Below are 26000 nucleotides of genomic sequence, written 5' to 3' on the forward strand. Positions count from 1 at the left end.
CCTGGGGATTGAAGGGTCCCGGGTTCGATTCCGATCAAGGGCACATGCACCAGTTGCAGGCTTGATCCCCAGTAGGAGGCGTGCAGGAGGCAGCCAATGATTCTCTCTCATCACTGATGTTTCTTTCTCTACCTCTCCCTTCCTCTCTGAAATTTCAAAATAAAAATATAAAAAGACACATGCATATAAATGTTCTACTTTTAAAATAATTTTGAAAAACTGAAAATAACCTAAATATCCATGTGGTAGAATTCTAAAGACGATCCTTCTCACGATTCCCATCTAGGGACAGTGTAGGTAACTGCCATGAAGAGATTTTTAATATGTATTTAAAATCCAAGCGAGTTGATCTTAATATATGAATAACCCGATTAGGTGAGCGGCTCCCCCAACTCCTTTTTTTTAAGGAGCAGAGATTTCTTAGTAGCTGATGAGGAAGACAGACAACCTGAAGCACTGATGCTGGCTTGTAGATGAAAAAGTACCATATGACAAGGTATGTGCACTGCCTTGAGAAACTGAGAGAGGCCCCTGGCTGACAGCTGGGAAGGAAAGATGGCATGTGCATTAAAGCAGCATGAACTAAATGAACTTGGAAACAGATTCTTCCCTAGAGCTTCAGATAAGCACCCAGTCCCACTGATACCTTGATTTTGGCCTATCTGACCTCACAACTGTGAGCTAATAAATTTTTGTTAATTTAAGCTGCTATATTTATGGCAATTTTTATGCAGCAAAATAAAAACAGTCCATAAGTAGAGCATATATAAGTAATATTGTACACATATCAGATATAATCCTCCTATATAATAAAAGAGTAATATGCAAATCGACCGAACGGCAGAACGGCCGGTTGCTATGATGCGCATTGACCACCAGGAGCAGACACACACAGGAGCTGCCCCATGGTGGTCAGTGTGCTCCCAAAGGGGGAGCACTGCTCAGCCAGAAGCTGGGCTCATGGCTAGCGAGTGCAGAGGTAGTGGCAGGAGCCTCTTTCACCTCTGCAGCAGTGCTAAGGATCCCCCGAGGGTTCCTGGACTGTGTGAGGGTGGAGGCTGGGCTGAGGAACACCCCCCCACCTAGTGCATGAATGTTGTGCACCGGGCCTCTAGTATGATATATGACAGTTAAAACAAACTAGATTTATATATATTAACATAGAATAAATTCAAAAGTTTTCAGTAAAAAAATTTGCAGGATGAGGTGTATAGTCTATCACTCACATAAAATTTTGAGACCTAAAACAATGCTGTGTATTATTACTACATGCAATTTTATAAAATAGCAGTATAAAATCAGGGGAGGACACACTCATCTCCTTAGCCATTCTCCTTTGGGTAGGGTGAAAAGGAAGAAACTGAACAGAATGACTTATTAAAGGGACTTCAATTTTATCTGTAATAATTTTTCTTTTTTCCTATTTAGTATATTTACTAAAGTATTTGCTACATTACTACTATATTGTCCCTATTACTACCACTTTGTGATGTTATAGGAGCCAGATCATCAAAATAACTGGAAATTATTTTTATTAAGATTTCCTTAATGCATTTCAGAGAACTGAGCTTATTTTTGCACTCTAATCAGAAAAATCAAAATTAAGTTTGTTTTAAAATACATTTAATAAAAATAATTGTTTTACATATTTTACATGTGTAGAATATTTACAATTCCTTCTATAGCATTTACTTAATGTTTACTATTTTTAAATTATTTGCCATTTGACTATTTCCTTCAGTAGTGAAATACTGTCCAGTGTTATCTGTAACTAAAAAATTAGCTTCTTGGGTAATCCTCCTAGGTGAAAAAAAAAAAAGAGGTTGTTCACATTTAAGTTAATGGCAATTTTAAGCAGTCATTGCATTCCCATTACATTTATTTTATTTGCTTTAATTTTCCCAATAGCATTTGTTAAACATTAAGCATACAGTGTACCAGTAGGAATTCATGAAGAGAAGGTACACACTGATAGTTCTGGTTACTCTGAGGTACACTCAAAAGTGTTCTTGTCGCCCTAACCGGTTTGGTTCAGGGATAGAGCGTCGGCCTGAGGACTCAAGGGTCCCAGGTTTAATTCCGGTCAAGGGCATGTACCTTGGTTGCAGGCAACTAGCCAGTAGGGAGTGTGCCAGTAGGGAGGCAACTGATCGATGTTTCTCTCTCATTGATGTTTCTAACTCTCTATCCCTCTCCCTTCCTCTGTAAAAAAATCAATAAAATATATATATTTTTAAAGTGTTCTTGTCCTTTTAAAGAGCATGTTGTAAATATTCTCAAAAGAATTTTTGCAAATGCAGCTAAAAACACCACATTCTATCTGTATTCACTGCATTTCTTATAAAATTGAGAGTTTTACCTTGTTCCAAGGCTTCTGTTCTCTTCCGTTTCGTTGCCAGAGATGGATTAGCCTGCTCCTTTAAAGTTTCCACTGGACAGTTTGGTCTAGGCAGTTGACATCCAGGTGTTGGCCCTGGCCGATTACTGAAATACTTAGTTTTCAATGCCTTTTAGAAGAACAGATAGCAAAGAAAGTAAACTTTTAAGTTACTATCTGGATTGTGTTTAAAGAAATCTAACCTTAAAATTGTTGGGAACATTAAAAGTGCTATGTGAAGCCCCCTGCTCCCAAAAAATGAAATTAATGTCAAGTATTTAGACAAGCAAATTATTACAAATAAACATCTAGGAGTCCAAGACTGACTGATAATTCTATTACTGTAAGAAAGACACTACCTTTTAATTTTCCACAATTACACAGTCTATACTAAATATGAAATATCCTTAATAAGATATTATGTAATTCAGCTCTCTATGCAGTTTTACTATTAATGAAAACAACTTTCTAGATAGTTTGATCTGATCTGGAGTTTCATATGATGGAGATAATATGCATATATGTATGGGTGAAAAGGTAGTGAGTTACTTGTATGTATTCATGTAGCATTTACATAAAAAGAGGGCTTATAGAAGTAAATGCACTAAACAGTGATGTGACCATCTGTAATAAACAAGTGGAAAAAAAGTCCACTTTGTGTCCTTGATATAGTGTATATTAACAAGTTTCATTAGATCGGAAGACTTGACATTTCATTTTAATTAGTCTCTTCCTTTATGAAGCCAAATCATTGCACTGTTACACTTTTACATATCCTTGCCCCGATTTTAAGTGTTTGTGATTCTACCCTTTCTGTTTGTGTGCTTGTTTTTACAAGGAAAATGTGTTTTGTTTCTTTTCTCAAATCTATAGTTCTTATATTTTTGTGTTGGATAACATTTCTAGAGAGTAGATATACTTGGTCTTTCAAATTTTTGTTGAGTTTGATTCTTTTATTTATTTTTAATGTTTTCAAGGTTCATTCGGGTGGTGGCATGTATCAATGCCTCATTCCTTTTTTTAAAAAAAAATGTGTTTATTGATTTTAGAGAGGAAGGGAGAGGGAGAGATAGAAACATCAATGATGTGAGAGAATCATCAATTGGCTGTCTCCTGCACACCCCCAAATGCAGCGGTTCTCAACCTGTGGGTCACGACCCCTTTGGGGGTGGAACGACCCTTTCACAGGGGTTGCCTAAGACCATCCTGCATATCAGATATTTACATTACAATTCATAACAGTAGCAATGAAAATAATTTTATGGTTGGGTCATAACATGAGGAACTGTATTTAAAGGGCCAGAAGGTTGAGAACCACTGCAATGGGATCGAACTCACAATCCAGGCATATGCTCTTGACTGGAATTGAACCTGGGACCCTTCAGTCCGCTGACACTCTTATCCACGGAGCCAAAATAGCTAGGGCGAGTTTGATTTTCATTTCCTTAAACGACTGTCAGTTTCAGTGTTTGTTCTATTTGGACTATTTTCCAATCTCTTGTAAGTACAGTTTTACTGAACTATACCATTTTCTCCACATTATCACTTTCTGACTGTAATAATGGCCAGTGTGCATATCTGGACTGTATTTTATGGGAAACAAGAAAACGCTTTAGGCATTAGGCTTGGCACAACATTTCAATTATACATAACATCTAATTGAAATATACTAGTGTCTTGCTCAGTTGGTTGTGGCTCATTGGTTGATCATAACCTATGAACCAGCAGTCACAGTTCAATTCCCAGTCAGGACATATACCCCGGTTGCGGGCTTGATCACTTGGTAGGAGGCCTGCAAGAGGCAGCTGGTCAGTAATTCTCTCTCATCATTGATGTTTCTATGTTTCTCTCACTTTCCCTTTTCTCACTGAAATCAATAAAAATACATTTTAAAAAAGAAATATACCAGTGTCTTAACAAATTCAAACCTTGTTATTTTTTCTTCTCTAGGAAGACTACTTGAAAGCCAATTAATTATGAAATTGGTATGTATTTATGTTCCAAATAAACTCTCCTGTAGTTGTACATACATAATTTTTTTTTTCTTTTTTCAAATACATTTTATTGATTTTCTACAGAGAGGAAGGGAGAGAGATAGAGAGTCAGAAACATCGATGAGAGAGAAACATCGATCAGCTGCCTCCTGCACATCTCCCACCGGGGATGTGCCCGCAACCCAGGTACATGCCCTTGACCGGAATCGAACCCGGGACCCTTCAGTCCGCAGGCCGACGCTCTATCCACTGAGCCAAACCGGTTTCGGCTGTACATACATAATTTAATACCAATCTGAATAGTGCTTGTAGCTTGATAAAATGTTATTCCTTAAAACAAAAACACATCTTTCCAGTATAATAAAGAATGTTACACAATATTATGAAATTCTATTTTTATCTCATCAATGCTACAGTTAAGATGATCCTCATATTTCCTAATACAAGAAAGATATGCTAAAATACCTGTGTGGCTGTAATTCGAGTACACGGATTAAATAAGAATAAGCCTTGTATGAGAGCTAGCAAGTCGTCTCCTGCTGCAATGAAGATGTGTTGTAATGGGATTCCAGGGAAACTCTTAAATGTCACAAAATCTGGAAGACTACACATGTCCTGTAAAAATATTTTTATAATTCAAACTTAAAGGATTAAAAGGCATATAGATCTCAAATGAAGAAATAAAACTGTCATGCATGATATAATCTATGTAGAAAATCCCAAGAAATACATTTAAAAACTCCTAGAATAACTGAGTAGAGCAAAGTTGCACAATATAAAATAAATATATAGAAATCAACTATATTTCTATATACTAGCAATGAGATTTTAAAAATGCCATTTAGAATCACTCAATAAGAACAATGAAATACTTAGGTAAAAATCTAACAAAGCACATGCAGAACTATATAGAAAGCTACACAACACTGATGAAGTAGATCAAAGCTCTAAATAAATGGTGAGACCTATCATGTTCATGGATTGGAAGATTCATCATCATAAAGATGTTAATCCTCCTCTAATTTATATATACGTTTAATGCAATTCTTACCAACATTCTGGCAAAATTATAAGACTAGTGTCCTGGTGCATGGATTCATGCACATTGAAAGGAAATTAATTAGGAGAAATATTTTAATATTGCTATTCGCATCTTGCTAATGAAAAGAAAATAGGATTCTACTGAGTCTCCTATCTACCTACTCCAGGACTTATGTGACGATCAAATGAGATGAGGCACAGGAAAACGCTTCACAAACATTTGGTTAAACTGTAAAATGTTTGCACCTGGCTATAAAGCAAGTTGGGTTCCTGGGCTGAAGAAACTCCAAGGATGCTAGTCACTAGGAGAGGAAGCCAGGCAGTGCTATGTAATGTCATAATCCGGCGCCAACAGCCACCGTTTTCAGACTGGGCTGGGCTGGGCTGTGGGCCACATTTTGCACCATGGGGTCTTGGCAGCGTTGGTTGCGATTTGGTGGGGTGTCACTCCAGGGTGGTGGCTGGGCCTGTGTCCCACTTGGGGAAAGCTGAGTGTTGGTTTGTCAGCGCCAGGTCTGTGGTGCCATTTATTTCTAAACTAGAGGCCCAGTGCATGAATTCGTGCACGGGTGGGATCCCATGGCCTGGTCAGCAATTGGGGCTGATCGGGGCTGTGGGAGGTTGGTTGTAGCAGCACACTGACCGCCAGGGGGTAGCTGCTGCGTTGAGTGTCTGCTCTCTGGTGGTCAGTATGCGTCACAGTGACCAGTTGTTCGGTTGCTTAGGCTTTTATATTTATAGACTAGAGGCCTGGTGCACAAAATCTGTGCACTGTGGCGGGGGGGGGGGGGAGGGGGTTGGGGGGTGGTGGTGGTGGTGGTGGTGGTGAGAAGGGTCCCACAGCCTGGCCTCTCACAGTCTGGGACCCCTCGGCGGATATCCCTTTCGCAGTCCAGGAGACCCTCGCTCCTTACCGCCTGCCTACTCGCTGCTCCTTAGCACTGCTGTGGAGGGAAGAGAGGTTCCCGCCACTGCTGCTGCGCTCACCAGTTGTGAGCCTGGCTTCTGGCTGAGTGGCGCTCCCCCTGTGGGAGCGCACTGACCACTGGGGGCAGCTCCTGCATTGAGCGTCTGCCCCCTGGTAGTCAGTGCGCATCATAGCGACCGGTTGGACAGATGGACACTTAGCCTTTTACATATATAGATTATTCTAAAATTTATATAGGAGCCAAAGGAACTAAAATAGCTAAAATTGAGAGGAATCATGCTATCTGATTATAAGAGTTAAAAACTGACCCTGACCTAAGTTTCACACCTCATACAAAAACTACCTCAAAGTATTGAAAGTATTACTTTCACCAATAAAGTTAAATTTTAAAAAACTAACTCAAAAAGGATCACAGCTATAAATAAATTATATTAATAAATGATAACTATTAGTGCATGTCTTATAATTTGAACACATAGCAAACTTTTAATTAGAGAGTCGAGGAAATAATAGCAGAAAAGAAACTCCTTAGACTTAAATCCAGCTTCAGTTAATTTCATTGCAGAAGGTAGTAGTCTAAAATTACTCTTTTCTAGTACTTATTTCCCAGGAGATGGGGCTATAATAAGAAGGAAAATAAAAAGGTCTATAATTTTAATTTACAAATAAACAAGTGAGGATATTTTACTGAACTGTACATACAAAATTTAGCAACTTAAATTACTAAATCACCAGTACAGTAAAAGACAATGAATACGTTTCTTTAAGGAATATTTACATGACAGCACTATACATAATCCTAACCAAATTTTAAAGAAAATGTATGAACGCTTACAGGCCACTGTTCCTCAGTTGGTGTGCCCAATGTTTCAAATATTCTTGTTAGTTGGTCAAGGTCTGAATCTCCAGGCAAAAATGGAACCTGAAAGAAAGTGAGAGGCAGATATTTCAAGGTGGTTTATAATAGTCATTATGCAAATAAAACTATACACTTAATAAAATGAAATTGTAACAAAAATTAAAATGCAGTCTGAAGTATACTGAATGTGGCATAAGGTCCTGCCATTGCTAACACAGTAAATAGCACCATACTTCCATTTTATTCATTCCACAAATCTTTTATTATTTTTTCCCATAAATGCAGTCCCCCATACCAAATTATGCAGTTAATAATTTAACTCAAATTAAATAATTTAAGTTAAATTATGCAAATTATTCCACATTTGGGGAAACCACAGGGGTGAAATGGATAAGCCTTGCCGTGCCAGGTAAGTATCACTCCACAAATAAACAGTTATCACTGGTATAAATGTCTATCATTTCTTCTCATCAACACTAATAAAAGAGAAAAATGGTAATTGGTGTACGAGCTACCCTTTTCATTGGCTAATCAGGGCTATATGCAAATTAACTGCCAACTAAGATTGGCAGTTAACTGCCAACAAGATGGCGGTTAATTTGCCTATGTAGGCACAATGCAGGGAGGTGAAAGGGAAAGCAGGAAGAAGCCCCCTGCCACTGACAGTGATCGGAAACCCAGGGGGGAGCTAAGAACTGGGGGGCAGGGCAAAGGCGGCCCTGAGGCCGCCTTTGCCCTGCCCCCCAGCCATGATCAGAGAATCAGGTGCCTTTTCCGCCCTGGCCAGTGATTGCAGGAAGTAGGGGTGGAGCCAGCGATGGGAGCTGGGCATGGTCGAAGCTGGAAGTCCCGGGAGCTAGGGGTCTCTTGCCTGGGCCTAAAGCGAAGCCCACGATCCTGGGGCCTCTGCAGCTGCGGGTCCCCGCTGCCCGGGCCGGACGCCTCAGCTAGAGGCCTCAGGCCTGGGCAAGGGGCCGATCCTGCGATTGGAGGGTGATGGGGGTCAACGCCTGAGGGCTCCCAGTATGTGAGAGGGGGCAGGCTGGGCTGAGGGACACTCCCCCCCCGCCACACACACCCAGTGCACGAATTTCGTGCACCGGGCCCCTAGTTTAACAATAACAGAGGAAGTTCAGAACACTTATTGCTCCTCTTTTTTCTAGTTTAAGTAGCTTTTTACTTTTTATTTTAATATATTTTATTGATTTTTCTACAGAGAGGAATAGAGAGGGATAGAGAGTTAGAAACATCGATGAGAGAGAAACATCGATCAGCTGCCTCCTGCACACTCCCCACTGGGGATGTGCCCACAACCAAGGTATATGCCCTTGACTGGAATCGAACCTGGGACCCTTGAGTCTGCAGGCTGACGCTCTATCCACTGAGCCAAACCGGTTAGGGCTTAAGTAGCTTTTTAAACCTACTTTTATAAAATTTAAATAAAAGAAAAACAAAACTTTAAAAAGGGTTGAATGCTTATAATAGAAAATCTATTAACTATTCTGCTTTCAATATTATAGAATTATCAATATTATACAATACAGTATAACATTATATATAATTCTGTAATTAAAAATATGTCATTTATAATTATCTTCTCTACTAGAGGCCCGGTGCACAAAAATTTGTGCACTGGCGGGGGGGGTATCCCTCAGCCCCACTTGTGCCCTCTCACAGTCTGGGACCCCTCAGGAGATAACGACCTGCTGGCTTAGGCCTGCTCCCGGGTGGCAGAGGGCAGGCCCAATCCCTAGGTGCCTGCCCCGCAGCCCCTGGTCGGGCTCAGAGCAGGGCCGATTGGGGAGTTGGGGCGCTGCCCCCTGTAATGCACAGAGCAGGGCGGATCAGGAGGCTGCGATGCCACTCTCAGTCACGCTCAGGGTAGGGCCGATTGGGGGGTTGGGGTGCTGCCCTGTCACTCAAGGCAGGATCGATGGGAGGTTGAGGTGCCACCCGTCACATACAGAGCCGGCCGATCAGGGGGTTGGGGCTCCGTACCCTGTCACACACAGAGCATGGCCGATCAAGGGGTTGGGGAGCTCCCCTGTCACCCACAGAGCAAGGCCGACCAGGGGTTTGGGGAGATCCCCCCTGCCATGCACAGAGCAGGGCGGATCAGGAAGTTGCGGTGCCACACTAAGTCACGCTCAGGGTAGGGCCGATGGGGAGGTTGCGGCTCCGCCCCGTCACACACAGAGCAGGGCCCATGGCGGGGTTGGGGCACCACACCCTGTCACACACAGAGCAGGGCCGATCAGGGGGTTGGGGCGCCTTCCTGTCACAAACAGAGCACGGCAGATAGGGAGGTTGTGACCCTGCCCTCTGTCACACAGAGCCGCAGGGCGATCAGGGGGTTTGGGTGCTGCCCCGTCACGCTGCTCCATGGGGCCAGGAGGCCTCACGGTTCCGCTGATCCCAGTGCTGGGAGGCCTCGCGGCTCCGCTTGACACAGGGGCAGTGAGGCCTCGCAGCTCCGCTGATCCCGGTGCTGGGAGGCCTTGTGGCTCAGCTGATCCCAGGCCTGGAGGCCTCGCGGCCCCGCTGATCCCGGGGATGGGAGGCGTATTACCCTTTTACTATATAGGATAGAGGCCTGGTGCACGGGTGGGGGCCTGCTGGTTTGCCCTGAAGGGTGTCCCGGATCAGGGTGGGGGTCCCCACTGGGGTGCCTGGCCAGCCTGGGTGAGGGGATGATGGCTGTCTGCATCTGGTCACACCCCCTTTAGGGTGGGGGTCCCCACTGGGGTGCCTGAACAGCCTGGATGAGGGGATGATGGATGTTTGCATCTGGTCACACCCCTTTCAGGGTGGGGGTCCCCACTGGGGTGCCTGGACAGCCTGGATGAGGGGATGATGGCTGTTTGCAGCTGGTCATACCCCCTTCAGGGTGGGGGTCCCCACTGGGGTGCCTGGCCAGTCTGGGTGAGGGGCTGAGGGCTGTTTTCAGGCTGGTGGGTGACTGAAGCTCCCAACCTCTCTTTTATTTCTTTTTTCTTCTGGGATTTATTTACCTTCTATGGCTGTCACTGGAGCTGAGAGCTGTCTTTAGCTCTGAGGCTTGGCTCCAGCTCTGAGACCTCGGCTGCTGAAAACAGGTTTCTGGGCTTTGTTTACCTTCTGTATTTGAAACTTTGTTGCGACTCCAGCTCTGAGATCCCGGCTGGCTGAAAGCAGGTTTCTGGGTTTTGTTTAGCTTCTATATTTGCAACATTGTTTCTTAGAGAGCAGCTGAGAGGCCGGCAGCGGCAGGCAGGGATCGTTGGCATCCTCCGTCACTGGAGCAAGCAAGCCTCCCTGTTCATTTCACCTGCCTGTTGCCATCTCGGTTGGCAGTTAATTTGCATATCTCGCTGATTAGCCAATGGGAAGCGTGTCGGAGCTACGGTGCATTACCATGTTTCTCTTTTATTAGATAGGATAGATAAAAGGCTAATATGCAAAGTGTCCCTTTTGGAGGTTGACCGTGAGTTTGATCACTCGCTATGATGTGTGCTGACCACCAGGGTGTGGCGCTGAACGAAGGAAGGCTCTGGCCGGTAGCTGGCAGCTGGGGAAGGCAGGCCCCGGAGGCCCTGATTGGCCCTGATCACTGGCCAGGCCTAGGGACCCTACCCATGCACAAATTTCATGCACGGGACCTCTAGTATAGAATGTAACAATATTATGTAACTATTCTTTTTTTTTTTTTTAAAATATATTTTATTGATTTTTCACAGAGCGGAAGGGAGAGGGATAGAGAGTTAGAAACATCGATGAGAGAGGAACATCGATCAGCTGCCTCCTGCACACCTCCCACTAGGGATGTGCCCGCAACCAAGGTACATGCCCTTGGCCGGAATCGAACCCGGGACCCTTCAGTCCGCAGGCCGACGCTCTACCCACCAAGCCAAACCGGTTAGGGCTATTATGTAACTATTTTGTTTTCAATTATTATCTGTTTGAACTACAGATCTCACCACAGATCTAGAACTGTATGGAAAGCATTTCCATCGATGATATTTTTAATGAGCAAAGGGACAGCTTAAAATACGAAACACTGCCCAACCAGTGTGGTTCAGTGGTTCAGCATCAACCTATGAACCAGGAGGTCATGGTTTGATTCCCGGTCTGGGCAAATGCCCAGGTTGTGGGCTCCATCCTCAGCGTGGTCTCACTCAGAGAAATGTTATAGGATCACCATGTCTGCTTTGCTTGAAGAGAACTAAAATGATCCTCTCACACAAGGTTTAAAGTAACAGAGTTGTAGCTGCAGTGGTTGGTATTACATAGCCTTTAAAGCATACATTTAAACAGCCCCAAAGTCCCAGGAGTACAAAAGTTCATCCTGACACATTTAGTTAGTACAGAGACATTACCATGTTACAATCCAATGAGGGTTTTATTACAGTTCTATTTCAGAACATAGGAATGATCAATAATAAAACCTTTATTATCCTAAATGGGAAGGGCTCTCATCACACATTAGCATTAATAAAAAGGTTGTATTAGGTGTTTTAATTGGTTTATTGGCTTTTTGTTGTAAGGATGGTGCTACTCTCTGGAAATTATCTCTAAGAAGATAATTCCTCCACAAATAATAAAAACAAATACTTATAAAATGTTGAAATGTGTACAGCAACTCAAGACTTACCCTTAGAAGCAACTCTGCTAATATACAGCCAACAGCCCACATGTCCACACCTACACCATACATTCTAGCACCAAATAGTAACTCAGGGGCCCGATACCACCTGAAAAACAAAAAGAAACATTGTCATTTTAGAGAAAACTCAGCAAAACATTATCCTACTAATGAAATTCACTTTTTTCTACGGACTCACCTACAGTCATTTGTATTACTCAATCTGCCTTCCCATCTGTAACTATCCTTGAGGAGAGGGGGAAGCGGAGGGGGAGGTATGAATGAGAGAGAACCACACTAGCCAGGGCTATCCTTGACTGTTTTCAAAGCTAATCTGGCAACCTGGGCACTAGATACCATGCTTTCTTGCCTATTTTCAAGGGTACTGCTCCTATAACTCTCTCTTCTTCGGTTCCAGTGCGGGGTGTGCAGGAGGCAGCCGATCAATGATTCTCTCCCATCACTAATGTTTCTCTCTCTCCCTCTCCCTGAAATCAATAACAAAAACTTCTTTAGACCCTATTTCCCCTAACAGCTACTCCTTCATTCTCTGGTAGTCTGAAGAGTTCTCTGCTCTTATTGTCTACAATTTCTCTTCTCTTATTCTCTCAAATTCTTTTCAATCAGGCTTTCATCCTATCACTCCACTAAAATGGCTCTTGTCAAGGTTAACAATGATATCCACATCACTGATCTGTCAATTCTCAGTCCTCATTTTACCTCACCCATTAGTAGCATTTGATTTGCATGAAGAGAAAATATGATAAATTAGTAAATGAAAAACAGTGTACAGTGCTCTTGTATGTGGGTCCCTATTTGCCTAAGTTCCTGAATGATGGTCTTAATCTTTACAGCAATTACATGAATAACTATTTATATCTCTTTACATCTTACTCAGGGTTTAGGTGATTGACAATGAGATTTGGAAGAAGGTGACAAAGTAATTTAAAGGAACAGATAAAGAAAATGAAGATGGGAGAACCAAGATGGCGGCATAGGTTAACGCCGGAGTTTGCTGCTTTGAACAACTACTTCAAAAGTGAAACCAAAAAACGGAAGGGACATCACCCAGAACCACAGGGGCGCTGGCTGAGTGGAAGTCCTACAACTAGGAGGAAAGAGAAACGCATACGGACACTCAGAGGAGGCGCAGTGCTGAAGTCAAATTCTGAGGTGCGGAGTGCGCGGAGCGGGCTGGCGGCGGAGGGCGCGGTTGTTGTTTTCAATCGGGAGGGAGTCGCAGACTCTGAGCACCAGATCCCGGCGAGTCTTTAGGGACCCAGACTCAGGCGGAAGAAGCGGGACTGTCTGGCTTCGGTCAGAGCGAGTGCAGCTTTCTCTCCCAGCTTTGCAGCGGGTGCTGGGACTCAGAGAGGCAGAGCCCCTTGGGACAGGACTGAGAGCCGCCATAACTGCTCTCTCCGGCCCACCCTGTTGATCCTGTGCAACCCGCCTCGCCCAAGCCCTGCACAGAGGCATTTGCCGGATAGCCTCAGGCAAAGGCTAGATTAGCACCTCCCTAGAGGACAGAAGTTCTCTCACTGCTGACACAGCTGAATCTCATAGCCACTTGGCCTGGAGGTCAAACCCTCCCTGGAATTAGCTACAGCAATCAAGATTTATCTATAAGACTGCGAACAAAGACCACTAGGGGGTGCACCAAGGAAGCATAACAAAATGCGGAGACAAAGAAACAGGACAAAATTGTCAATGGAAGAAATAGAGTTCAGAACCACACTTTTAAGGTCTCTCAAGAAGTGTTTAGAAGCTGCGGATAAACTTAATGAGCTCTACACGAAAACTAATAAGACCCTCGATCTTATATTGGGGAACCAAATAGAAATTAAGCACACACGGACTGAAATAATGAATATTATACAGACGCCCGACAGCAGACCAGAGGAGCGCAAGAATCAAGTCAATGATTTGAAATGCGAGGAAGCAAAAAACATCCAACCAGAAAAGCAAAATGAAAAAAGAATCCAAAAATGCGAGGATAGTGTAAGGAGCCTCTGGGACAGCTTCAAGCGTACCAACATCAGAATTATAGGGGTGCCAGAAGATGAGAGAGAGCAAGATATTGAAAACCTATTTGAAGAAATAATGACAGAAAACTTCCCCCACCTGGTGAAAGAAATGGACTTACAGGTCCAAGAAGCTCGGAGAACCCCAAACAAAAGGAATCCAAAGAGGACCACACCAAGACACATCATAATTAAAATGCCAAGAGCAAAAGATAAAGAGAGAATCTTAAAAACAGCAAGAGAAAGAAACTCAGTTACCTACAAGGGAATACCCATACGACTGTCAGCTGATTTCTCAACAGAAACTTTGCAGGCCAGAAGGGAGTGGCAAGAAATATTCAAAGTGATGAATACCAAGAACCTACAACCAAGATTACTTTATCCAGCAAAGCTATCATTCAGAATTGAAGGTCAGATAAAGAGCTTCACAGATAAGGAAAAGCTAAAGGAGTTCATCACCACCAAACCAGGATTATATGAAATGCTGAAAGGTATCCTTTAAGAAGAGGAAGAGGAAGAAAAAGGTAAAGATACAAATTATGAACAACAAATATGCATCTATCAACAAGTGAATCTAAGAATCAAGTGAATAAATAATCTGATGAACAGAATAAACTGTTGATTATAATAGAATCAGGGACATAGAAAGGGAATGGACTGACTATTCTTGGGGGGGAAAGGGGTGTGGGAGATGTGGGAAGAGACTGGACAAAAATCGTGCACCTATGGATGAGGACAGTGGGTGGGGAGTGAGGGCGGAGGGTAGGGTGGGAACTGGGAGGAGGGGAGTTATGGGGGGGAAAAAAAAGGAACAAATGTAATAATATGAACAATAAAGATTTAATTAAAAAAAAAAAAAACTATACAAAAAAAAAAAAAAAAAAAAAAAGAAAATGAAGATCTTCTCAGATCCTTAAAAAAATCAATCTTGGGCATGGCCAGGGTGGTTCAGTGATTCAGCAACAACCTATGAACTAGGAGGTCATGGTTCAATTCCCGGTCAGGGCACATTCCCTGGGTACGGTTAGATCCCCAATAGGGGACATGTAGGAGGCAGCAGATTAATGATGGTTCCCTCTCATCACTGATGCTTTTCTCTCTCACTCCCTCTCCCTCTCTAAAATCAATAAAAATATATATTTTTAAAAAGTCTTGGAAATTAACAAATGCCACCCTGATAAGAATTATAAAATCTACTGTCTTCATCTACTTAATGTGATTTTTAATTTTTATTCACAAAAAGTAAAAACATAAAATACAAGTATAATAACATGAAAAATCCAAATATCAATGCACTGTTTTGTTTAGAGACTTTTTACTCACACTGAATGACATAAAATATGGAATCAGGAGTAACCAATAAAGTAAACATATGCCCCCCCCCACCCCCAAAATCAGTGATTATGTAAAATAGCCACTAAAGTTCCAAAACTACCTAACTGAAATGTAAAAGAAGTATAAATTAGTTTCAAAAGTTACTAGCCTGTCCTGGCAGGTGTATCTCAGAGGTTGGAGTGTTGGGTTTGATTCCATCAAGAGCCTGTACCTGGGTTGTGGGTTCGCTCACTCCCTACCCCCAGCGGAGTGCATGCAGGAGGCAACCAGTCTATATGTCTCTCACATTTATGTTTGTTTCTCTCTCTACTCCCCTACCCCCTTCCACTCTCTGAAAAGCAATGTAAAAAATTATCCTCCGGTGAGGATTAACAAAGCAAAACAAAAGAAAAAAGTTACTAGCCCTAGTCAGGTAGCTCAGTTGGTTAGAGTGTTGTCCCCATACACCAAGGCTGCAAGTTCTGGTCAGGGCACATACATGAAGCAACCAATGAATGGATAACTAAGTGGAACAATCAGTGTTTCTCTCCCCCCTCTAAAAATCAATAAATTAAAAAACAATTATATATATTGAAAAATTACTAGATAAATGTTTGAGGACTGACTTAATGCAACTCTTATTTGAATGAAGGGCTGTATTTTTTTCACTGTGGTAAGGTATACATAACATAAAAACAGCTGTATTTTCAACAAAACACCAACGATGATGCCAAGAGAAGCCAAATGATGCTCACTTGTGGTTAATATCCTGCACAATATAAATTTCAATTATTTAAGGGATTCTTACCTGGTTACAACCTGATGTGTATAAGCTCTATTGGGGCTCCCAAATGATTTGGCCAGGCCAAAATCTGCCAGCTTTAGAACTCCATTTTCATCTAGCAACAAGTTGTTTGGTTTCAGATCCTATATTATGGAAGTTTTAAACAAACATGTAAGCAGGATGGGGGAGACTACCATAACAAGGCATTTAGTTGGCTCAACTTTAAACTTAGCAAAAATAGGGTTAACACCCCAAATTAAACAACAATCAATATTTTTCATTGATGTAAAATCCTATCAAAGCAAAACAAGATTAGTCATATTACCTAGTGAGACCATGGATCAAGGTACCTAATTTCACTGAACTTCAATTTGCCTACTTTACAGGGTTGCTGTGAAGATTATATTTAATATTTTCTGTAAAGAGCCTAGCGTAATGACTGGCTAATAGTAAGCACTCAATAAATGGTTGCTGCCATTAATTCAATAACAGTAATATATATGAATTTTAGTAAATAAAAACATTATGCATTTAGAAAGGATGAGAAACAGTCTCAAGATCTATATTAAAAAGGCACTAGCAATAACCTATTAGGGATTCCAAGTTTTAAGATATGAGAGTTACCAACCATAAACTATATATTCTTTTTTTTTTTTTAATATATTTTATTGATTTTTTACAGAGAGAAGGGAGAGGGAAAGAGAGTTAGAAACATCGATGAGAGAGAAACATTGATCAGCTGCCTCCTGCACACCTCCTACTGGGCATGTGCCCGCAACTAAGGTACATGCCCTTGACCGGAATCGAACCTGGGACCTTTCAGTCCCCAGGCCTACGCTCTATCCACTGAGCCAAACCGGTTAGGGCACAAACTATATATTCTTAACTATTCACCTAAATAGGGTGCCTAAGAACACTTCCCTACCTAAATTTCCCTACCTAAATTATCAGTCTTGTTCTTTTGGAACAATGACTTGAATATTTCAGAAATTTTATTTCATTACTTCATAGAACTTTAGACTACTAGAAATATTATTTTCCTAAAGGTATTTTAGCATTGTATAATTAATCCAGATTCTCACTGTGGCCCCCCGCCCCCCTGCCCTGGGCACATACACAATAACAATAGTATAGCACAAAGAACACTGAACACTGGACTTAAGGCCAAAAGATTTAGGTTCTAACACTGTCAGTTATCAGCTACTGATCTTGAAAAATAATATATAACCATAGTCAGGTCACTCAGCCATTTAATTTTTTTTTAATTCTTAATTTTAAAAAAATATTAAGGACTCTTCCATTTCTAAATTTCACATAGTAATTTACAGTCCTCACAGCACCACCTGGTGGAACAACTGGAGGGAACACACCAAGAGAGAAGGATAAAATAGTCCAGCTACCTCTTTAACAATTTACATGTTCAGACCATTTATGTAACAAACTAGTTAAATAAAACTTAACATAAAGACTACCATAACAAGGCATTTAGTTAAAAAGGCACTTGGTTAAAAACCTTACCCTATGTAGAATCCAATGTTGATGTAAATATTCTAACCCTTGAAGAGTCATCAACATGTAGGCTTTGATGTGCGATGGTGTTAGGACAAGACTATTATCCTTTATTATAACCTGTAAAACAGGTATACAATATACAGGTAACTTTATTATCACAAATAAATGCCATCATATAAAATCATTTACAGACATAAAATGAATTTATTTATACAGGAGAATCTCAAGAAAGGTTGCCTAACTCTCCTTAGGAAGGATGGTCAGAATTTCCAGTCACGTGGTTAGGGGAAGTATCTTTGGTTTGGAAAGAAAGCAGTGCTTTGTCTCCTATTGCTTCCCCCCCCCCCCCACCCCCCGCCCCCGCCACTTACCCCAGGATGTATAGCCCCTTCTGGTAATAGCATTTAGAATTCTTTTGGGAAGCCACCTGTTCCCACCTCAATCTACATGGTTGAAAATGCACTGACCACCATCTGTGGCCTCTAGAAGTAGGCTCATGACCCAAGCATAGTTAATCACCACTGCTGTCCAGAGATTGTTCAGGGATGAACATGTGATTCAAGTCAAGCCAATCAACCAGACCAAGTACTTGTGCTAGAATTATAAAGAACGAAGAGGCAATGGAGGGTGGGGGGTGGGAGTGGGGAGATATTAACTGGGGAATTTATATGCATAACCCATAAATACAGACCATAGTGTGAAGGCCTGGGAGAGGTGGGTGCAGAGTGGAGGGGGTCAATGAGGGGGGAAAAAAAATAATCAAAGAGGACATCTGTAATACTTTCAACAATAAAGATAAGCCTGGAAGTATCTGAGCCACTATACTGAGAAATTATGCCCATGAATGAAGGTAACAGAGAAGAAAAGAGTTAAAGTGCAAGAATGACTTCTGATGGCATTATTTGTGAACTGTGCCTAAAACTAGTTTATGCCTAGACTTATCAGTTACATAAGCTAAAAAATGCCCATTTTCTTTTTAAAAAAATCAAATTCAGGTAAAATGTACCCTTTCTAGAGCATAGTTTCATGAGTTTTAATGAACACACCCAGTTGTGTAACCACAGCACAATCAAGATACAGTTCTATAATCCCCCAAAAGTCCCTCAGGCCACCCTGTACTCAGTCTTTCATTGTACTTCCAACCCCAGCAACCACTGATCTGATTTCTGTTTCTTTAGTTTTCCCTTTCTCAGAACATCAGATAAATGGAATAATATAACATATAGCCTTTTGAACCCGGCTTCTTTCATTTATATAATGTATTTGAGATGTCTAAACTGTTGCATATATTAGTTCATTTCTTTTTATTCCCAAATAGTATTCCATTGTATGGATATACCATAGTTTATATCAGTGGTCGGCAAACTGCAGCCCCTTGAGTGTGGCTCTTCCACAAAATACCACATGCGGGCGTGCACGTACAGTGCGATTGAAACTTCGTGGCCACACTCAAGGGGCCAAAGAACCGCATGTGGCTCGCAAGCCGCAGTTTGCCGACCACTGGTTTATATATTCACTGAATAGAAAATATGTGGGTTGTTTCCACTTTGGGCAATTAGGAAAAGCTAAATATCTGTGTACCAGTTGGTTTCTTTGTTTCTCTTGGGTAAATACCTAGCAGTAGTATTGCTTAAATGTACTATTTTACTGTATAAGAAACTACAAAACTATTTTTCAAAGTAGCTATACCATTTTGCATTCTCTCCAGCACAAGAATTCCAGTTGTTCCATATCCTTGGATTGTCAGTTTTTGAGATTCAATTAATATTAATGAAAAGCATACGATCTTATTTTTCTCAAAAAGAAACTTGATTGATATTCTACAAAAATATAAAAAAGAAGCTCTGAGTTTTCAAAGGCCTAACATTAATTTCTCTAAAAATAATGTCAATAAGGAAAAGGGTAACTTGGTAGACCAATGCTAATGAAATCCAAATCTCTGTATTAAATACTGGGAATATGGCTAAATGGATCAGAAGATCCTAGATTTGAGAGTATATTCAGATTTCAAAGTTAAGCATTCTTTTGATTATCAATGTCTTCATAAGTGAAATAAACATTTAGGTTCTTTCTTGACAAACAGAGAAAAGAAATTCTTCTAGGAATCTTCACCTTACCTCTAGATCAGTTTCCATAAAATCAAAGACAAGGCTAATATTAGATTTATGTCCAAATGCATCAAGGAGCTGCAAAGCAAAATTTCAAAAACATAAAAATGTGATTCTCTATGAAATACTTGACAGTATTACACCAACTAAGTATTTTTAAAAATTTAAAGAAGCATTTGGACAGTTGATAATTCCCTGTAAAGTTTAAGTAATTTTAATAAATTTGACACTTATTTTGTTTTTGTTTGCTAAGAATTTGTACTTTGAGGCACAAAAATATTTAACTTATTTTTTTTTTTAAAATATATTTCTTTATTGATTTCAGAGAGGAAGGGAGAAGGAGAGAGGGAGAGAAACATCAATGATGAGAGAGAATCATTGATCGGCTGCCTCCTGCACACCCCCCACTGGGGATCGAGCTCGCAACCCAGGCATGTGCCCTTGGCCGGAATCGAACCTGGGACCCTTCAGTCCACAGGCTGATGCTCTATCCACTGAGCCAAGCTGGCTAGGGCAACTTATTTTTTTAAAAGTTACTAAATACTTAATCTCTCCCCCCAAATTTTGGGAGTTATAATTAAGAAATGAAGTGATGAAAAACTCACTTCAGTCTCCAATTCAGAAAAATTCCTACCTAAAAAAAATCCTATAAACCACAGTAGCATCTATCACAGTGGTTCTCAACCTTGGCTGCACATGAGAATCACCTGGGAATCTTTTTAAAATCCTGATTTCTGGGCCTCATCCTCCAGAAATTCTGTTTCTTTGTTATGGAGTCGGGCCACAACATTAGTAACAAAGAAACAGAATTTCCGGAGGATGAGGCCCAGAAATCAGGATTTAAAAAAGATTCCCAGGTGATTCGAATGTGCAGCCAAGGTTGAGAACCACTGCTCTAAGGTATGGCACAGAGTTGTGCTCAGGGTCTTACACATACTAGAGCTCTCCAGGCTTCAAAATGATTCTGACAAAATCAGCCTGTATGCAGAAATTTAATTTATTTCATCTGTTGCATAGTTTTAAAAGACGGGGCCTAGAGGAACAATTAGGATAGGAAATACTAGCCTGATAAACTTTTAAGCTTCTCTGCAAAGCTTGCTTAGAACAATTCATTTTGTCAACATACCAGAATCAATTTAGATCATACTTACACCAATTATATTTGGATGACTTAGCTCCTGTAATAATTTTATTTCTCTTAAGGCTGTTCTATTTATACCTATATAAAAACACAAAATAAAAAGTGAAAAATAATTCTCAAAACTTTATATTGCTTTTATTTTTTAAAATATTTTAAATGATTTTTAGAGAGGGGAAGGTAGAGAGAGAAAAGAGACACATCAATGTGAGAGCAGAATACTGACTAGCTGCCTCCTATACAACCCCTACCAGGGATCAAGCCCGTAACCTGGGCATGTGCAGACCAGGAATCAAACCAGCAACCTTTTGGTGCACGAAGATGATGCTCAACCAACTGAGCGACACCGGCCAAGGCTTATATTGCTTTATTTTTAAATATGTTTTTATTGATGTTTAGATAGAGAGGAAGAGGGAGAAATAGAAACATCCATGAGAGAGACACATTGAATGGCTGTGTCCTGCACAGCCCCTACTGGGAATGGAGCCAGCAACTCAGGCATGTTCCCTGACCAGTAATCGAACCTGGGACCTTTTGGTCCATGGTCCATGCTCAATCCACTGAGCAACACCAGCCGGGTGATATTGCTTTATTTTTCAAATAGCTTACATAGACCATGATAAATGGTGAAAAAAATATTCATTTTACCTGTGGCATATCAGTGCTGGAATAACAACACACCTAAGCGTGTAGCATATAGACGCTAAATTACAGCTCCCTTCTCTTGCCCTATGAATATTAGCAGATTTTTTATGCTAATAGCAAACTAGTGATAAGATAGTATCTTTCCCAATGCAAAGGCTAGACCTCAAAATTAGCATTCTAGAAAACAAGGCTTTGGAAGGGGGATGAAGAGTTCCATAGTGAGCTTTGTGTACTTCCATGAAGGTATACCCTGAATTTTCAAAGTAATTAGAAGCTCAGAAAAATGAAGAAACAATGGCTTGTAACAATACCTGAAACAGTAATGAAGACAACCACTAGATAAGCCACTAATAACCTTGCTGCCTTCCATTTTCTGAAGTGACTTGAATGTGCTTCTCTACACTCAACTGGTGGAAGTCACAAATATCCTGTCTCTATCCTGAGTCTACCTTTACTCTCCTGGGACCCTGCAATGACTCTACCCAGACCACTGTTAACTCTAATTAATACTTTGCTCATTCCTCAGTGGGAATAAAAACCTTTTCTGTTCTGTCAAATTAAATGAAATAACTTACCATCTTTAGCTTCTGATCTATGTCCAAGTTTGATCTGGTAGAGGAAAAAAAGAGCACATTAAAAATATGTTATTTAGACTTAATGAATGTGTGTAAGTAATACACACACATGCATACTTAAAAAACTCAGCTACAGCAAAAACATTTAACAACTCATATGTATTTAGTATTAGTAATCAAGAAGGAAGTGTGTAATCATTAATCAGAAAGGCAAAAGTAATACAAGAATCCTTGTCCTTTAAGTTTTTGAAGTACATATTCAAAGCCACTCAAGCCCTGGCCGGTGTGGCTCACTCAGTTGGTTGAGCTTTGTCCCATGTACTGAAAGATCACTGGTTCGATTTACAGTCAGGGCACATGCCTGGGAGGCAGCCAATTGAAGTTTCTCTCTCACATTGATGTTTCTCACTCTCTCCCTCTCCCTTAAATCAATAAAAACATTTTTTTTTTTTTAAAGAACTGCAGTGGAGAAAGACTATTTTATTATGAATGGCACCACCCAAGAGAAAGGGAAGCTAATACTTAAAAGCCCAAACTCCCTGATGGCATGTAGGTTACAGATTATATAGGGCAAAATGATAGGACACCATGGGTTAGGAGTTAAGGCTGGTGTTGAGAGCTGACTGGTTGGAGGGGAGGTAAGGGTTAATACATAATTTCTTCAGGTCTTGAGGAGAGCTCTGAGGTCTGCTCTGGCATCCCTCTATCTAGTTTCACCGAAAGGTAGCCAGGGGGTTATTCCACCTCAGATCTCAGGAGCTGAAACAATTTAGGTCAAGATATTATCTTCAGCTTACGGTAACAGAAACACATACCTTGTAACCCTTAATCAAGGTATGACCATCGTTTCTGGCTGCTTCAGAATGACTAGTAAGGAAAAGGGCTAAGCTTATAGGGCATTCTGTAAAGAAATTGAATAGAGTGCTGGCATACATATTAGAACCCTTGGTTTCACTGAGTCACCTTGAAGGGGTAAGTCTATCCCAGAGAAACAGGATGGATTTTACGCTAATTTATGTTAACAGCAAGCAAACAAAAAACCCCACTTGGACTTTCAGACAATAGAACTCAATATGCCAATAGTTTGAAGAGATTGTATCAGTCAGTTAAGTGAATACGTATTTTAAAATTTACCTTTGTGTTGAAAGAAGTGAATACATTTTTAACGAGTGTCTACAAATGTACCAGCCATAGTGTCTAAGTGTGATTTGAATGAAAGTATTCAGACAATACACTCAGAGATAAAAGCATTTCAGGTTTTGATAAATGCTATGACGAGAACAGAGAAATTTGGTAAAGAAGACCAGGGGAGGAGGGAGGCACGCCTGTTTTAGCTACAGTGACCAGCAAAGGCCTCTAGGTGAAGAAACATTTGAGTGTGATCTAAGTGATAAGTAATCAGCCATGCCAAGTTTCAGAAGAAAAATATATTAGCCAGAAGGCAGAGCAAATGCAACAATCCTGGGGCTGGAATAAATTTCGTGTGCAAGGAACAGAAAGGCAGTGTGGCTTGAGTATAGAAAAACAGGAGAATTGAAAAGGTAACTTTAGAAAGGATCAGGAGAGTTGAGGGTTTTACAAAGGAGTAGCTGATGCTGGATTATAGAACATAAACTGGAAAACAAGATGAGAGACGTCAGAAAAGGTAAGGTGGAGGGCACTTACCGCATCGGCAGGTCTTGAGCAGCGAGAAAAACAGCCTCTCCTTGAGAGGGTTACCGATTTCAGGGGCATGGGAAAGAGAATCCACCCGCAGCAGGGCACCTGGACCTAACGCCTCGCTTTAGCCATTACTACCCACACCACCTTGGCAAGTCACCTCATGGCTCTCAGCCTCGAGAACCTCAAGTGTGAAATAAAGACGCTTACTTTACGTATTTCACAAGGCTATTCTGAGGGTTTAATGAAAAACGTTGGTGAAAGCGCCTGGCGTATAGAAAGCTAGCTGAATAGGACCTAAATTTCTTGAGTGGATGCAAATAAAAGAGATACTAAAAGCAGTTTTAAAAACACATGCACATCCATGTTGTTAATGTCGGTAAAAGCCTTTTAGGGTAAATCTGTCCACAGAAAATAGATACGATACACAGAGTGGAGGCAGGTGAGGCGGAAATAGCGATCCAGGGAGATAATGACATTAAGTGGCTCGCTCCGAGGACCTAGCAGATTGGCTGTTATTATCCCCTTCGCCAACTTGTGAGTTTAAAAAGCCAGCATCCAGCTTCCCTTTCATGTCAATGTCAATTAACGGCACAAAAACCTAGTTCAGCCCTGGCCGGTGTGGCTCTTGGATGGGCTTCCCCCGGTGCACGGACGGTCACCCGTGGGACAGGAGCGGGTGGCGGGCGCCGTCCCCGGTAGGGGCGTGCAGGAGGCAGCCCACCCAGGTGTCTCTCTTCGATGGTTCTCTCCCTCCCTCCCCCTTCTTCTCTCTAGAAATCACTAGAAACCAGTTCAACCCGAGTTCCCTCTTGGAACACAAGACACGAACAAATTCTGCTTCCTCTGACAATGACTTAACTCCTCATCCGCGGAGCAAGGCCTAGACTAGTAAAACGGCCAGCCCCAGCTCACACATACCCCCGTCTCCCCAGAGACCCAAGGGAAACCAACGGCAGCTCACCTTCTTGATGGCGACAATTTGGTTGGTGTTCTTGTCTCTGGCCTTGTAAACCGTGGCAAACTAGAGAGAAAAGCAAAAATAACCCAAGCGCGTGGGAAGGTTGTTTGTTTGTGTCTGCCTTTTTACTTAGGTTTTGGGAAGCCAAGAATCAGGGGTTCCAGGAGCGGGCTCCCGGCGGCTGGAAGCGTGGGGGGCAGCCCGGGGCAGCCCACGCCGCTTCCTGTCTGTGGCCGAGAAGGGAGAGGGCCGCTCCGGGTGGGCAGGGGGGCAGCGGCGGCCGCCTCGGAGGGCACGCGAACACCGGGGAAGACGTGGGGCGACCTGGCGCTCTGCCCGCGGGATGCCCCGAACGCCGAGAGCCTCACCTGTCCCTCCCCGAGGAAGTCCAGCTTCTCATAGCGCTTTGCTCGCGACTTCACGTCCACAGCCATCCGTCGCGCGAAGCCCGGCGCCAGCCGTAAAGGGCGAGCTCCCCGGACAGAGGGAATTTAAAGCTACTTTAAAGCCTCCAACAGCCACTTCCGCTCACCAGGCTCCGACGCGATGTTGGCCCCGCCCCCACTTCCGGGATGGGCGTGGCCCTGCTAAGTAAGTTCGGCCCCAAGGAAGCTGCGCGAAGCTGGGCTCCTGGGCTGTTCTGCGCAGCTCCCCGCCCTCTCACGTGCTGGCCTGTTGGTGCCGGAAGCCGGGTGTTTCAGGGTGGTGCCCACGCGTGTCACCTTGTTATGGTTTTAACTTAGATTATTTTCTTAACTACCGCGGCGGGTCAGCGTTCTGCTACGGTTCTGAGTCCGGAATTTAATAGGTGTGTGTGCGTGCGGCAGGCTCGGCCTTCTCCCTCATCTCCCTTTCTGGTTCTAGGTCGTGGGTGTTCTGTCGCTATGGTTGCTATGGACGCCTGGCCCCGCAGGCTCAGGTTACTTAGACGCCTGCCCACTTCTTCAGGGCAGGTCAAGAGGCGTTATTAGTCCAGTGCTTTTATGAAGAAGCACACGCAGGGAAACAAATCCAAGTCAACTGAAGGATTTTGTGCTGTGGAACAGGCTTACGGTCATCAGTGTTCTACTCCGTGAAGTGGAAATAATAAACTACATCACAGGTGGTTGTGAGGATTAAATGAGACACGCAGAAAGGTTAGACATAGTAAATGCTCAATTAAGTGTTAGCTGTGATCAATGCCCAATTTCCTCATGAGTTTTCACACAAATTAAAAAATTTTACGTATTAATTCATTTATTCAATGAATAGTTATTGAATATGCTAGGCTCTGTTGTAGACTGAGAAATGAGCTGGAAAAAGACAAAGATTCTTGCCTTCAAATGGGAGTAGTTAACAACCTAGTAAAATATGATTTTTAAAATGCTATGATACATAGTTACAAGTGATATAGAGATAATAGAGCAGGGAAAAGAGAGAGAGGTATTAGGCTTTTCAGTTTTAAATATGGTGGGACAAGA

General features: G+C 42.0%; 1 protein-coding gene across 5 annotated transcripts; it reads right to left on the reverse strand.

Annotated features, from left to right (window-relative positions):
• Window positions 1-1606: 1606 nt before the first annotated feature.
• On the reverse strand, window positions 1607-25096 carry CDK7 (cyclin dependent kinase 7). 5 transcript variants are annotated; one of them, XM_059694427.1, is made up of 12 exons: window positions 24909-25092; window positions 24544-24603; window positions 21921-21954; window positions 20714-20781; window positions 19572-19640; window positions 17461-17571; window positions 15967-16085; window positions 11830-11929; window positions 7176-7262; window positions 4837-4986; window positions 2360-2507; window positions 1607-1800 (listed from the first exon to the last, which is right to left on the reverse strand). In XM_059694427.1, the coding sequence occupies exons 1-12, from the start codon at window positions 24972-24974 to the stop codon at window positions 1772-1774; spliced, it is 1041 nt and encodes a 346-aa protein (XP_059550410.1). In that variant the 5' UTR covers window positions 24975-25092; the 3' UTR covers window positions 1607-1771. The 5 variants fall into 5 exon arrangements, with proteins under 5 accessions (XP_059550410.1, XP_059550413.1, XP_059550412.1 ...); XM_059694430.1 differs by lacking the exon at window positions 4837-4986 and having other exon boundaries at window positions 24909-25096; XM_059694429.1 differs by lacking the exon at window positions 17461-17571 and having other exon boundaries at window positions 24909-25093.
• Window positions 25097-26000: the final 904 nt, after the last annotated feature.

Source organism: Myotis daubentonii, chromosome 4 (assembly GCF_963259705.1).
Source record: "Myotis daubentonii chromosome 4, mMyoDau2.1, whole genome shotgun sequence".
In the NCBI taxonomy this organism is placed as follows: Eukaryota; Metazoa; Chordata; class Mammalia; order Chiroptera; family Vespertilionidae; genus Myotis; species Myotis daubentonii.